Source organism: Hyperoodon ampullatus (assembly GCF_949752795.1).
Source record: "Hyperoodon ampullatus genome assembly, chromosome: 7".
In the NCBI taxonomy this organism is placed as follows: Eukaryota; Metazoa; Chordata; class Mammalia; order Artiodactyla; family Ziphiidae; genus Hyperoodon; species Hyperoodon ampullatus.
The window spans coordinates 62,821,387-62,837,034 of record NC_136920.1 but is presented as its reverse complement, the minus strand read 5'-3'; the positions used below and the strand labels follow the sequence as shown (position 1 = coordinate 62,837,034).

General features: G+C 48.1%; 1 protein-coding gene across 1 annotated transcript in view; it reads right to left on the bottom strand.

Moving 5' to 3' along the window:
• Nucleotides 1-5,512: 5,512 nt before the first annotated feature.
• SYT9 (synaptotagmin 9) overlaps nucleotides 5,513-15,648 on the bottom strand; it is a gene marked incomplete at both ends in the record, with an annotated part of 156,654 nt that continues 146,518 nt past the window's right edge. Inside the window, 2 exons of the mRNA XM_079707810.1 lie at nucleotides 5,513-5,669; nucleotides 6,227-6,360. Coding sequence (XP_079563936.1) covers nucleotides 5,513-5,669; nucleotides 6,227-6,360 — 291 coding nt within the window. The remainder of the gene's footprint in view (nucleotides 5,670-6,226; nucleotides 6,361-15,648) is intronic.

The window sequence follows — 15,648 nt, the reverse complement described above, 5'->3', positions numbered from 1 at the left end:
AAAAAAAAAAAAAGAATGAGCACACCAATGAAGCCATCAGAGCACTGAAGGGTCACCTGCAGTGACATGGATGGCCAGGGGAGGGCAGCAAAGGGTAGCACAGCTGATGGCAGAGGCCCCAGGACGGGGTTATTTGCTCTTTGATCACTTAGGTCCTATCACCCGTGTGACTATTAGGCTAGAGCACTATGACTGGAGAAGACTGCTGACAGAAGTCCAGTCAAGTCCAGGATCATAAAGGAGGGAGGTCAGTTTGAGTGGGGAGCTACAGAGGCTGGTGGCCAGCGCTGGGGTTTGTGTGGAGATGAGCTGAGGCCAGAATCACAGGTGAAGAAGTATGTGGTGTAGAGCCACAGTGTTGGCAGCACAAGCCCGTGCTGAGCATCCTTGGGAGCCTCAAACTTACCCCCGGTGCTGACTCTGGTCCTTAAGGTGACAAATGTCCTGAAAGTCAGACCTGATACCGTGTTCCATCCTGGTTTGGGCTCAGGAACAGTGGGAGGGAGGGCCAAGACCAGATGAGGGCTGGTTTTGTGAAGGATGCTCTCGAGCTTCCCCCATCCCGCCGCCAGGTGTGGGAACTGGCAGAGCCCTGGGGCTTTAGAAGAAGAGCTCCTCCTCTCAGTGGATTTCCCCTGTAGCGCAGAGTGCTGCTGGCGTGAGCAGAGGTGTGACAGGAGGCAGGTGGAGGGCAGGCCAGTCTCCTGCCGGCCAGGATCAGCCCTCACCTGGAGAGGTTCTCAGCCGGGGCTACTGGTCTGGTAAACTCTGGTCGAGACTTGACTTGCTGCCCTGCCTATGTTGGCTTGAGGCTTTTGGAACTGGCTAGAAAATGGTTTCTTTCCAGGAGGGCAGATGACGGAGTCCAGAGTTGCAGACATTGGGGGAGTGCTGGGGAGTCACAGCTGGAAGGTTAGATGGACAAGGGGATGGTCAGTCTGAAGAAGGGGCTCTGTCCAGGCTGGAAAACAATGTCCTCCGAGTCAGGGGAAGGCCTTTTGGGGTTTGGTGGATGTGACGTGGCCAGCTAACCCAGACGGTAGGACACACATCCCTTTGGGATGCTATGAATATCAGTAGCTTTGGGAGTCCTTAGCCCAGGAGAATATGAAGAAGCACATGCTGTCCAGTATTTTTAACCAAAGCAGTTTCCTGCATGAAGCTCACAGTGTCCTAGCTGTGAAAAACCTGTGGCCTTGTATCGAGTACGCTGGTTCTTTGAAGAAACTCAGCTTCCTAGTACAGAGAGATGAGCAGATTTCTAGGTTCAGGAGTGGGCCCCTTTAGCGAAGTAGATAAACAGGCACATTTCGCATTTCTAGACAGTGGAAGTGCTGCAGAGGGGCAGAAGTGGTGCTGAGAGAGACCAGTTGGTAAGAAGAAGGCAAGAGTGCATTTTCCTTACTGTTTCTTTTCATCTTTTGTACTTGTCCATGTAAAATATCAGTAATTGTGTGTTCCTCATATTTATGGAATCTAAAAAAAAAAATGGTTCTGATGAACCTAGGGGCAGGACAGGAAAAAGACGCAGACGTAGAGAATGGACTTGAGGACACGGGGAGGGGGAAGGGGAAGCTGGGACAACGTGAGAGAGTGGCATGTACATATATACACTACCTAATGTAAAACAGATAGCTAGTGGGAAGCAGCTGCATAGCACAGGGAGATCAGCTCGGTGCTTTGTGACCACCTAGAGGGGTGGGATAGGGAGGGTGGGAGGGAGACGCAAGAGGGAGGAGATATGGGGATATATGTATATGTATAGCTGATTCACTCTGTCATACAGCAGGAAGTAACACAACAATGTAAAGTGATCATACTCCAATAAAGATGTTAAAAAAAAATTGTGTGTTTCTGTGAGCACCTCCCTTACTGTCACTTCTGATTGCACAGCCAGAATAGCATTCGAAAGAGCTTTTCAAATATTTCAAGTCTCTCCATCAAGGCTTCCAGCAACAGAAGCCTTTATTTTTTCTTCTGAGGTTTTGAAAATCTTTATTCTAAAGCTGATGGGAGAATCTAACCATATCCAAACACCCCTTCACTGCCTCAGTCTCTCTGATGATACAGGAGTTCTCCCAAGGGTCTCATTACTTCTACTTTGCCAAAGAGTTCTCATTTTTCTACATATTTTCTTTCTCCTTCTCCTTCACATTTTAATATACACTTTTCCTTACTGTCTACATTTATCAGAAGATGCCTGGTGAAGTACACTGTTAATGACCTACCCAGCACCCATCCCCTCTATTTCCTTCTTCCTAAGTGAACCCTGAATTCACCCAGGTTCCCACCTCTTGCCATGCACCTACCTAGGCACCTCATGAGAAGGGAATCCATCTCCAGGGCTGGACCTGTTTGGCCCACATAATCCCATTCTTTTTGCCAGTGACTGATTTAAACTTGGCATACTTTTGACCATGACATACAAGGGGAAAGTTGGGGACTTGAGAAATGTATTCCTTGCTCCATAGCTTCAGGAAGTGCATTTTCCTCTGGTTATTTTCACGTCTGGACACAATGCCTAGAAGTGCATTCATCTCGCTGCCAACCTGAAGATGGCAGCCTGGAAAGATCCAGTGTTCCTGACTCCATGATTAGCTCCTGAATCTACCATCCCGCAGCCCTATCTACCTCTATTTCCTTAGCCAGATGATACATTTCTCATTGTTTAATCCAGTTTGTGTCAGGATTTCTGTTCTTTAAAAAAAAAAAATGAAGAATAGTTGATTTACAATATTACATTAGTTTCAGGTGTACAGCATAGTAATTCAGCATTTTTACAGATTATACTCCATTAAAAGTTATAACAGCTGCAATTCCCTGTGCTATACAATATATCCTTGTTGTTTACCTATTTTATACACAGTAGTTTGTATTTCTGGATCCCATACCCCTAATTTGCCCCTCCCCCCTCCCTCTGTTTTTTTACATCAGAAGTATTCTAACTGATTTATCCTGCCAGCAAAGCAACTCATGAACTTGTCAGATCCTCTGTTTTCAACCAACAAAGACTTCCAGGAAATGTCTTTTCAGTGAGCTTCTCCCTCAAGATGAGATTTAATCTCTGCACTGGTGCTAGGATTTGTTTCAGGAGAGCATCACCTCTACCTGTGATACTCCCACAGTGCGGTCATTTCTGCTAAGACCCACGCATCTGTTTCTCAATGAGTCTTCTGCCTCAGATGCATAGCTTTCCAGGCAGGCAGAGCACATTAGTCTGCTCATTTCTAAGTGGTCTGTTGACATGCTTGGGTGCCTGCAGACCTTGCTCTGGGTTAGTGTTTGTTCTCTGTGAGGGATGCATTGGGATACCTAAGGCCACTTACAGCTAGGCTTTTGGTCTTCCTTCCTGGGCACTGCCTGTCCTGAAACTCTTTTTTCCACATCCCATTTAATGTCATTCATAGCAACTGGTCTAATGGGTTATCTGTTTTGTTGTGTTGTTTCCCTTTTCCTCCTGCTATTCATTTTTAAATCCTCCTGATGAGACTAACTCATCAATCACCAGTTCCCCGTCTATATAAGATCTTCTGCACTCTTGACTAAGAATGGTGTCTTCTAGAATGTTAAGCCAGGGTTCATAGCCTCAGCTAAATATCAACCTGATCTTTTTAGGTAACTGTTGATCTTCTTTGAGATGTTCCTAGGTCTTCCAGAGTCCCAAAGGGCGATGGGAAGAAGTGATGAAAATAGCGCCTGTGTTCTCAAGTCCTTCATTTTTCACCCCAAAATCATCATGTCTGAAGATGCAACTGTTTGCTCCTAGTGGGTTGTCTCTGGCCAGGAGAAGCCATCAGTTCGCCCAATTTCGGCTAACTCTTAGTTATACCTTATTCACCATCAGGAAGGCATCTTGCTGTCAGATCTTTGGGGCCCATGCGCAGCTGCTCTATGCCCCCCAACAGGGAGTCACCAACCAGGGTCTTTTAAGCTTTCCTCCAAGCAGCATTCTTCACACCCATATTCTTAGGGCTTCTTCTTCATCTATTGTTTCTCTTCCAGAAACTCTGGACTCCTCTCTGTGGGATAAACCTCATTTCTACTTGTGTTGTTCTGCTCATTCTAGCTTCTTTTCTATTCAGAGACATTCCCACCATTTTAAGGTTTCATCTTAAGCACAGCTAGACTGTGACAAACTAAGTGAAAACAAACAGAGTGGCCCAAATCCAACACTCACCAAATGTACTCCTGGGCAGGACAAGTCCACACGTGTCCTGGTCAGTCTTTGGGTTGCAAAAAACAGAGACTCACTCAAGGTAGCTCAATAAAAGGTTAGCTGGAGTGGTGGTGGTGATTTATTGTAAAAGCACTCATGGGGCAATAACGGAAATGGATTCTCACACAAGTTCAAGAGCAGGAACCATGGTAAGAGAGGCCCTATGAAGAAACGAGCAGGAGCTTTGCTCTGGGTCCAAGGTAACCCCTGGAACGTCAGCATCAGAACTTCTAGATGTTGTCTCTGGTCTGCTATTAATGAGACTTCTCTGTCCTCTCCTCTTTTCACCAACTGGCTTCTTAATCCTCTTCTGAGTATATATTTCCATTCACTACAATTTCAGTGTACTTATAATGTGATTTTTTTCATGGCTTACCAAGACCTCTGAAGACTCCCTTCATCTCATGGTTCCGCTGATGCCTCATTTTCTTCACATCTACCAAGTGCAGGGGTAGTATCTAATTGACCCAACCCACCTTGGGGTATCTGGGCATGTCATGTGTCACTGGACAGCCTACAGACTGGCTGCTGGGAGCACGTGCCCCTGTGGCTCTTATATCACCTGTGGCCAGGGTTACACCGTACAAACCACGGCGGTCAGGACGGCCTCTTCTACAGACATGGAGTGGAGCTGTGTGTGCATGTAGGGGGGCTGAGATGGGGCAGCACTGTGAATGGGGGTCAGATGCTTCCACAGCAGCCTTGGCAGGTAGAACCCAGCATTCTTGAGGCTACTGGAGATCAGACAGGCTCCTCTTTCTATCAGCCCTCCTTTGGCTTCATCATGGACCCCCCGTCATCTCCTTTTTTCCTAGAACAGAGAAAGCTTCCCAGAAGGTTTAGGTTCACGTTCTAGGTGGAGGTCTCACACCATCATGAAACCGCAGTGACAGAGTGACCTTTCCTCCTCTTCTGTGTTGTGTGAATGTCCAGGCCTCCACTGGCTTGTATAATTTCTTCCATTCTCTCCCAGAGATTTGTCCTCTCTATTAAGCTGGGTTTTTCGGCTGCTTCATCCCTCCAAATGTCCTGGAGTTTGTCTGATTGAAGCCGAAAGGGCACAGTGAGTGTTTGCATCCTGAGTGGTGAGGGGTGGCCTCTCGCATCAATGTTGGGCCCTTTAGGACTTTAGAATAAATGCTCAAAGACTGTCCACAACTGGATGTGCTGGAAGTGAATGGAGGTGGGGGCTATGAATTAGAGCGGGGAGGAGATGATTTAACAGGAAGAAGCTTCTGCATCAAGGGCTGACGCTGAATTCAGAGGTGAGGTCCAAGCAGAGGTGTGGCATGTCATTCAGGCGTCAGGGGTGGGGCGTGGAGGTGCACGGGATGACAAGGAGTGCGGCTCTGATCTGAGGGGTGCGGTGGCCAACTGCAGAGTATTGGGAGGAGGGGGGTTGCTGCGGACAACCTGATCAAAGTTGTAACAGAATAAGAGCAGCCTCTGGATGCTGCAAAAAGCCCAGCAGGATCCAGGTGGAGAAAGAGGCCCTTTCAAGACTGAGCGAGGTTGGAAGAGGGCAGAGCTGCTTCCAGGACACCGGAGAGTGCGGTACGTCTGCAGAGGAAACCTGAGGACTTGGAGATGCGGGAAGAGAGGAGGCAGGAGATCGTCTGAGCCTCGTTCTGGCCGCTGTGGGAGGTGGTAAGGGGCGCCGCATAGATGCTGGGTGTCCTGCCTCGTACGGAGAGCAGCCTCAGGCTACTCGTAACCCCACCTGGGGAGTAACATCTGCTTCCACAGGCTACAGACGTGAGATGGAGCCAGGCTGTGCCTGAAACGGGGAGGAACATCCTGTGTGCTCGGCGAGAAAAGCTGGGAGTAGACCAGGGCCACGCGTCTCCGGGTTAAAGCCCACACATCAGTCATCCCCTCTCTCCTCTCTCTTCCGTCTTACCTTCCCTCTCGACCTCTACCACAGTCTATAAAAACGCTCACATTTCTTGCTTCCGAAAAAGAATATCCGGCCCTCAAAATCCTTCACCCTTTTCTAGCAACTGGCCTGACCTGCCTTCCCCTTTCAGCCAGGACACTGGAAGGAGTTGTCCGTATTCATTAACTCTAGTTCCTCGGGCCTTGTCTGTCTCCAGTCTGGACGCCCTGTGCCCGCCTGGTGACACCACAGCTCTGCTGAGGCTGCCCTGCTCAGGGGAAGGACACACACACAGACAAACACTCAGGGGAGCCAGCCGCGCCCCGTGCGCACAGGAGGGCTGGGGTGTCCTATCCTTCTCTGGACAGCTGAAGAATCTGAAGGGGGCAGAGGAGTGGTGTCTAGTGCCGAGGAATGATTTCAAGATATCACACAGTTTAATTTGCGGTTGATTTGAACAGATTTTGTCCCAGGCTGCTCGGTGACCTGACGTGGACCGTCTCCACGTGACCCTGTCTCCCGTGTCTCTCTCCGGTCCTCGTCCCCCCCGACTCCTTCCTTGTTCGGAGGACACCCATCTGGCTGAGTGCCCTTTATGACTGCTGCTCCAGAACTTTCTCTTTTCGGTCCTCACTCCCGGCCTCAGCAGGGGGAGGGCTGTAGGAGGAAAAGCCGCCCGTCTGAATCCACGTCCCCTCTCCCCCAGGTGGGATCACAGTGGAGTCTGAGCCGCGGGCCAGCAGACAAAACCTGCAACCTCCCTTAATTCAGGGAAAGCTTTGCTCCGTAAAGCTTGGCACTTCCTGACATGCTCTTCCCCGAGGGATCTGGGACTTAAAATTCAGGCTAATTAGCCTTTTGTCAGCAGATTATGGGCATCGGCGTTTTCATTTAAAGACCGGGTGAACCAATCTGCCTTCTTCACGTGGCCATGGGCCCAGAACAGAATCGGACTGGCTGCCAGCTCAGAGAAGGGTAGGAGCTAGAAGCGGCTAGTGCAGGCGTGTGTGCACGTCTGGGGTTAAAGTCACAATATACCTTCCAGAAGAGCATCTTTTGGAAGGTAACACGTGAATGCTATGATTTGTCAAATTCTACTGCTTTTGGCCCACAATGAACCTCCTTAATCTCCCCTCTCTCCTGTCAGCTCCTTCTTCCCTGACCCTTACCCCAAACACCCTGTCCCTTCCCTGCTGTTCTGCAGCTCAGTGGACGCCAGGACCCTCCCTCTGGCCAACAGAGAGGCCTGGTCATCGTCCTGAGCTCCTCTCTCCCCTGACCTCTCAGAACCCTTTGCAAAGGCATCTTTTCCCACCCGTCCCCACTACTTCTTCCCTCTTCAGGCCTGAGCATAGCTCATCTTGACCACTCCAGCCCGTGCTCCTCCAGACGGTCAGTGTGATCCTTTGAAAACACTCATCTGAGCATGCTCAGCTCTCCTCAAAAATTACCCCAAAGCTCCTTTACTGCCCCAGCAGAAAGTTCAAATTCCTTATCATTTCCTTCCCTCTCTGGCCTTGTTTCCATCCCCTGCGTACCCTGCGTTTTGGTCATCCTGAACTCCTTGGTGTCCCAGGCACCAGCCCTTCTTTTCCACCATGCCTTGGAAGTGTTCACCTTTCTCCTTGAGGTACCTTTTCCTCTTTGCTCAACGGAAGGACTCCTACTCATTTTCTAGAGCCTGCCCTAGTGGGTCATGATGTCTCTCTGGTCACCACCCTTCCCCAACGAGTGGTTGGGAACTTTCTTGCCTGTGCTCCCGTACAAATCCCCCACTGTCTCCCTGGAGGCGGGCCCTGCGTCCTCAGGACTTCGGACAGTACCCGGGACCCGGCAGGAGGGGGGAGTCGATGTGGAGCCAGGTACCTCGGGGAACTCTTTCACAGCAGTGACACACACACCCAACAAGAGTCACCATTCCTTCCTTTTGTGGCTTTACCCAACATTCTTCTTCAATTATAAACACACAGTTGGTGTCTCTGTGCTGTTTAAGCATTGTAGGCAAAGCACAGCTCCAAACCAGAAGGTTAACATGTTTGTGATAGGGCTTCCCTGGTGTCGCAGTGGTTAAGAATCTGCCTGCCAATGCAGGGGACATGGGTTCGAGCCCTGGTCCGGGAAGATCCCAGATGCTGCGGAGCAACTAAGCCCGTGTGCCACAACTACTGAGCCTGCGCTCTAGAGCCTGCAAGCCACAACTACTGAGCCCGCGTGCCACAACTGCTGAAGCCCAGGTGCCTAGAGCCTGTGCTCCGCAATAAGAGAAGCCACCGCAGTAAGCCCGCGCACCGCAACAAAGAGTAGCCCCCGCTCACCGCAACTAGAGAAAGCCCACGCGCAGCAACGAAAACCCAATGCAACCAAAAATAAATTTTTAAAAAAAGCAAAATATACATATATATTTGTGATAAAAATAATCTATTTGTGCTCATGCAAATGTGGCAACACAAACTCAGGCATGCAGCAACCTCCACAGAGAAGCTCAAACCAAGGGATGGTGTTGTTTCCTGACAAAGAGATGTGATGAAAAATCTAGAATTCTGGTCTTTTGGAGAAAACGCTTTCTGGATGGCCCTAAAAATGCATGCGGCTGGTTATGATTCCATATTTTCCTCTTAATACTCCCACATGGCATCAAAATTCCACTGGCCTTTCTAAAAGTACATATCCTTTATTTCATTTTTGCAGAGTGTAGATCATGACCCATCATAGGTTTGTGAAATCAATTTAATGGTTGTGACCAGTATTCTTTTTTCTTAATGAAATAAGTTTTTTTTCTCCAAAATGCATCACATGGATGTGTATTATTTCATGAAACTTTTGTTGCAGTTTTATATGTGTGTGTGTGTTGTGATGTAAAATGTCCTTCTTACTGTAAATCATAGCCAAGAGCATTCGAGGCACACTGCTCTATTACATGTATAATCAAGAACTTAATGAAATATTGTGCTACACCCTACATTCTAAGTCTCTGTGAAGCACTGGAAATCCCCAAAGCCAGAGAAATGACAAACTTGGAATACCTCCCAAAAGTTATCCTTATTTGAGCATGGAAATAGCATCATCAAAAATGAGTGACTGGAAGGGGCTTCCCTGGTGGCGTAGTGGTTGAGAGTCCGCCTGCCGATGCAGGGGACACGGGTTCGTGCCCCGGTCCGGGAAGATCCCACATGCTGTGGAGCGGCTGGGCCGGTGAGCCATGGCCGCTGAGCCTGCGTGTCCGGAGCCTGTGCTCCTCAATGGGAGAGGCCACAACAGTGAGAGGCCCGCATACAGCAAAAAAAAAAAAAAAAAAAAAAAAAAAAAATGAGTGACTGAAAAGTTGGGTGGAGTTATATTTTCCCACTTATTCAGTGAACACTCAGGGAGCATCCTTCATTGCCAGATACTATGCTAGGAGCTTTCATACATGTTATATCATTTAATCACCACATCAGGTATTTAAAAGCAGATACTAGCAGCCCCATTTTATGGAGGAGGAAACTGATCCTCAGAGAGATTAGGTAATTTGCTCAAGCACAGCAGCTCTAGGAGCCAGAGCCGGCTGTCGGTTCCCCTCCCTTTAGACACTAATGCAGCACAACTGGGCTGGTCCACCAGGATGTTTAACTGGGTCACCCCTTCCTCTTTGATTAAATGAATTTGTGTTCCTCAATTTTTGTCTGCTTCAAATACAGTAGCTCTTGCATTTATCTGTTTTATACCTTCAGTTTCCAAATTAGATTTCGCTTCAGGAAAGAATTCAGGGAAAAAAACCCCAAACTCCAAAAACTGCACAGAGCTGTGTTAAGCGATTAATTTAAGGCTTTGGTATGCTTCAATTTGCTAAGAACTACCTTAAATTTGTACATCTATAGATGCATGTGAACAGCAGATTACAAATAATCTTGAACCCTGTAGGACCTTCACGGACCCTCTAGTCTGGGAGTCAGACTCAGCATGTTCTCGTATTACAATCCAAATGCAAATCCATGTCAATCCTACTAAAGATTTCCTGGAGCTGTGAAGGTGAACTTGTCTCCTGCCAGCAAAATGGACTCTAAATCTATTTAAATGTCTTCTATTTCCCTGCTGCCCTCACTCCTCTTCTCCCCCAACACCAAACTCCTTCCCCTATGGCTGGCTGCCCTCCCCCACCTCTCTCTCTCCCCCAAATCTACTCTTCCTTCAGCTTCTTCAACCACATGGAGGGCCCCTTATACAACCTCCCACCCCATCCCACTCAGCAAGCACATCTCACTCAGAAAAACAGAGCCTTATAGAAACACAGGTCACCTAATGGTCTCTGAGCATGCAGAGGTGGTGATGGTGGAGGGGGCCCAGGCTTAACTTCGAATCCCTCCTCTCTGGATGGGAATGGGTGAAGATCTGAGTCCGGCCCAGACGTTTTTTCTTTCATAGCCCTGGTTCCCCATCATGCCCTGGCTCATGGAGTCCGCTTTTGGTCTTTTTTTTTCTTTTTTTTTTTTTTTCCGTACGCGGCCTCTCACTGTTGTGGCCTCTCCCGTTGCGGAGTACAGGCTCCAGACGCGCAGGCTCAGCGGCCATGGCTCACGGGCCCAGCCACTCTGCGGCATGTGGGATCTTCCCGGACCGGGGCACGAACCCGTGTTCCCTGCATCAGCAGGCGGACTCTCAACCACTGCGCCACCAGGTCTTGACAGCTGATCCACTGATCTGCAGTTGCTCAAGGACACTCCTGAAGTTCAGAGCCATCCAGCTCGACTACAAGGCAGGGCTCAGTGCTACTGCTATCATTAATTCTGTCCCTAGTTCCTACTACCAAGGAAGTCCAAACCCAGCAAAGCGGCCCCCTGGGCTCCCATGAACTCAAACACAACCTGTAAAGACAGTGAAGGAAGCTACACCGGGCTGGGGGGCTTTAGAGAATTATTGGCTTGAAATGGTAAGAGGAACATCTTCTGGGCTGAGGAGTCCTCAAAGACTCCCACGTGATTCAAAAGTCCTTTTCTCTCCTATTATTTCCGTTCTTGCTTTCAAGCATCTCATCTGGCGGCAGCAGCTGGATCTAAAAGCTGTTCCCCTGAACAAAGTGCAGATTTCTCAAGGCCTTTGCTATTAACTCTTTGGTGCCGACTGACGTGCGAGAGAAGCAGGACAAGAGGTGGAGAGGATGGAGCACCGTGTGTGACGGCTTAGACTGCCGGACGCATCAGTGCGACCCACGGCGCTCTCCCTGACTTCCCCTTGTTATCCTGAGGGTGTACCATTTCTCTTACTACTTCTTTCTCGGCAAGGACCCCTGGATCCCTATTCCTGATATAAGATTTAGTTCTAGGTGAGCCCACATTCACATGGTACTCTGGTTCCATACTTGAAGAGCAATGGAAGGGTCGCATTATTTTTAAGCAGTAGGATAAGAGCCATTAGCGCTCATACTGGGAATGGACGCTCTGCAACTTTAAAGAATGTAACATTTTTAATGCAAGATCAGATTGTCTCACCCCCAGCTACTCACCTCTGAAGACAATGCTGACTAGACCCTGCAGGCTGGAGAGGCGGAACTGCAGGCATGTGGCTGCCCTGCCAGCCCTCAGGGTCCTGTGAAAACAACCTTCCACAGCCAAGGGGCCTGGGTTCTCAATGCATTCCTGGACCTTCTGTGCCAAAGTAAGTCCAATTCCCACACCCTCACCTTTCCACCAGGCTGACCCCCAGCCTGCCAACCTGAGATCCTGCTTGGATCCTACCTCAATCCTGAAAGCTCGCCATGAGGAGCTCTGCCATCAGGCGCTGGAACAGAGAAGCCCACCCTGATCCCTGCCTGGCTCTTGGTTCGTTAGTTCGAGGCTGGATCTGCGGCCACAGTCATTGTCACTGGGGGGGGGGGGCACTCACTGTCTTTGGATGGAAGCTTCCAGAACTAGGATGCAAGCACCAGATGCTCAGCCTCAGTATCTTGATGACGGACTGTGTCGACCCCTCTGCAGCCAGGCCAATTCCTCCATGCCCACCTCCCCCTCATGAATAGGTGCTGCCTGTTCCAGTTCAGCTCTGCTTCCCGGTGTGGGCCCGTGTCCAGTCAACAAGGAGGGAGATGCAGATGAGCCCAAGAAAAAGCATTCTGTTTGTATCCACACCTCCATGTCCCCTTCAGAGACTTCATTAAGCATTCGTAACAGGAAGACCCGGAATGTTTACATTATTTAATCTTCATCAATCTTAATCCCTTCGGATGGCATCTGCTGTCTTGATTGGTCTTATGACCTTTCTCTAGTAAACTTTTTCAACCGGGACACTTACAGTCAGTATGTACACTATTTAAGTGGCTCCACTCAGATCCTCAGCTATGTAGGAAAAAAAAAATCGCACCTTTGTTTTCCTGCTACACATTCCCAACTGCTTCTCTTTCTGACAATCTGAGCACAACTCACAGTAGTCAGTTGATTACATTATGTAATTGCTCAATGATCTGCAAAGTTCCCCTTGCTTTTTTTGGAAAATCCCCTTTCCTTATTTTTAAGCATTACAATGATCAATGTCATCACATTTCATTCTGATCTTTATTTAAAATGGGGGTGCAATATGTAATTCTACCACTACAGATCACAGATCTTAAACATACAATTGAACTTTAGCTTGTAAATAAAAATAAAATAAACAAGCAGAGAATTAAAGTTAATGTTAGAGCTGCTATAATACTATTCACTTTGTTGTAAAGCAGAGACTAATAAAAAAATAAATTAAAAAAAAAAAAAAAAGACCACAGGGCTTCCCTGGTGGCGCAGTGGTTGAGAGTCCACCTGCCGATGCAGGGGGCACGGGTTCGTGCCCCAGTCTGGGAAGATCCCACATGCCGCGGAGCGGCTGGGCCCGTGAACCATAGCCGCTGAGCCTGTGTGTCCGGAGCCTGTGCTCCGCAACGGGAGAGGTCACAACAGTGAGAGGCCTGCGTACCGCAAAAAAAAAAAAAGAGGAAAAAAAAAAAGACCATAGATTTTCCTTTTCATTCTAAACAAATGAAATGCAGTACATGGTAGGAGAAAATCGTGTGACTGATGTTCTCTCTTAAGGAAACTGTGCCTTTTTCAACCCAAGGGAGCTATCATAAGATGGAGAGCTGTCCATGGGTCCTTCAAATCCACACAGGATTTGATTTTTCCTTTGGAAAAATAAGACATAAATGCAAAAGGAAAGCAGCTTTCCCCCTCACTTTATACAGTATTTGTGTCATTAAGAGCAGAGAGTCTCTCTTTTGGCCACAACTGTTTCAACACACAAGCTAATTAACCAAACATTGACAATTTGTTTCATTAGGAAACTTTTATTGAATGTCTGTCCTGTGCCACTTACTTTGGTAGACATTGGACATATCACAGTGAGCAAGACGGATGAGTTGATATCATGACATCTTTGGGGATGGTTCTCTTCACTGCAAGGGAACACCAGTTGGGACAGGGGTGGGTGTTCGCCTATGTCCCGGATATTTTCTGTTTCAAGTAACAGAAATCCTACCTAGTAGTGCTTACATAACAAAGGAAATTTATATGCTTACATGTTCATAAAGGCCAGAGGTAACATTATGTTCAGGAGAGGCTTGATCCAGCAACTCAACCATATGATCGAGGGTCTGAATTCTTTTTCTCTCTCTATTCTGCCACCTATGGGGTTGGCCTCACCCTAACCCTGCTTCCTCTAGAGGTCCAGAAGGGCTACAGCTGTTCCTGTCGTGTATGCTTCTTTATTTACATCCAACAAGAAAGAGAAAGCATCTTTGTCCAAACATTCATACCAAACGCTCTATAATACTATCTGACTGAATCAGCTTAGATAGTACTAATCCCCATGGTTGGCTTGACTGGTTTAAACCGGGACTAGGTCTTAGTTCCATTACTGGAGCCAAGGATGGAGCCAGGCTCCTTAGAATCCCTAAGGAGAAGTCACGGCCATCAGAAAGACATCCTGCTGTCTGTGTGGGTACCCACAGAACTAGGCAGGCTCCTTGTCAGCCCTCGTTCTGCTTTCTGTTCTTGGGGTGTGCGAACTAAAGCCATCTACCCCAACACAGCCATCTGTCTACAGAATGCACTCCACATTAACTTGCCTTTACTATTCTATTGCCTTCATTAACATTAACTTTACTATTCCCAGAGACTCTGGCCAAGACAGATGAAAGGTGCAGACAACATTATTGCTCATTACTGGGACTTTCCAAAAAAACCATCAACTCTTCCTTAGAAAGTATCAACAGACGGTTTATACCTCAAAACTCTTTGAATCCTGGTCTCAAAATCCTCACCTTGCTGTGTCCACCTAAACTATTACATCATGACCTTTACCCAACCCTAACCAAGTTTCCCCATCCCCTGAATCATCCCCCATGCCACACTGAAAGGCCCACCTTAAACCATACTTGAAAATATCAATCAGACCCTGCCCTTCCCCTTCAATTACCAGGTAAGCAGTAAAGTCAGCTTTGCCTTTTCAACAGGTTGTTCTGCTGACATTTGGCAGACAGTGTTCAACAGGCACATCTTCTGAAAGACTCATTTCCAGGAGCAGCGGCCTTCTAGACATTCTGTCCTTTGCCATTATCGATGGAAAAATGTTGCCTGCCACATCAGTAAACAAAGGATGTTGGGGAATTCCCTGGCGGTCCAGTGGTTAGGTCTCCCTTTCATTGCAGTGGCCTGGGTTCAGTCCCTGGTTGGGGAACTGAGATTCTGCAAGCCACGTGGCATGGCCAAAAAACCAAAACCAACCCCCCCACCCCCGCAAAAAGACCACAAAGGATGTTGCAGCCATCAAGCCTTCCCATTACAGCCTCCCCGACACAGGATGCCCCCCAGCAAACCATTCCCGACAGTGCACCCTGAGGAGACTCAGGATGAGAAAGCACAGGATACTGGCCCCAGAGAGCTGAGGTGCCCATCAAAGGAACGATTTCAGTGAGCCCAGACTCTTGCATCTTCCCATACATAGAAAAGCGCTAAATTCCTTACCTTGCAATATCGGGTCTTGTTTAATTAACAGTAATCTTGATGTTCCGACTACCTGGTCTTTGTTGCAAAAACTCCTATGTATCCTGGTTCCTCCCGTCTCTTTGGAGCAGTCCCACAGAGCTATCAGAAAGGCTGCGTCCTGGGCTGAAGTTCTCAGTTTTGTGAGCCCATTAAAACATAATTCTCAACTTCTAGGTTGTGCATTTTTTTTCAGTTGACACCAGGATGCTCCACCCTTGCCTTGGCCCCCTAACCCAGAAAGTACTCTCCTCCCCACAGATAATCACGAGGGAGTGTGGTTCTTTCAGAGGTTGGCATAAGCCATTCTAGTTCATTTCATCTACAGGGGAAGAACTGGCCCATCAGCCCACAGTATTAGCAGTTACATCGGAACGCCATTCTTGGAGATGAGACTGCTGAAGGCCCAAGTTCATTGTTAACCACTTTCTTATTTAATTACTATTCAAGTGTGCCGCAGGAACGCTCCAGGGCAGTGACTGCTGGGACAGGGTCATTTGTAAGAGAGGAGAGTCAAGATGCAGTTGACTTTCTGTTTGAGCAGCAATATTATTTTCCAACGCATTGTTAATATC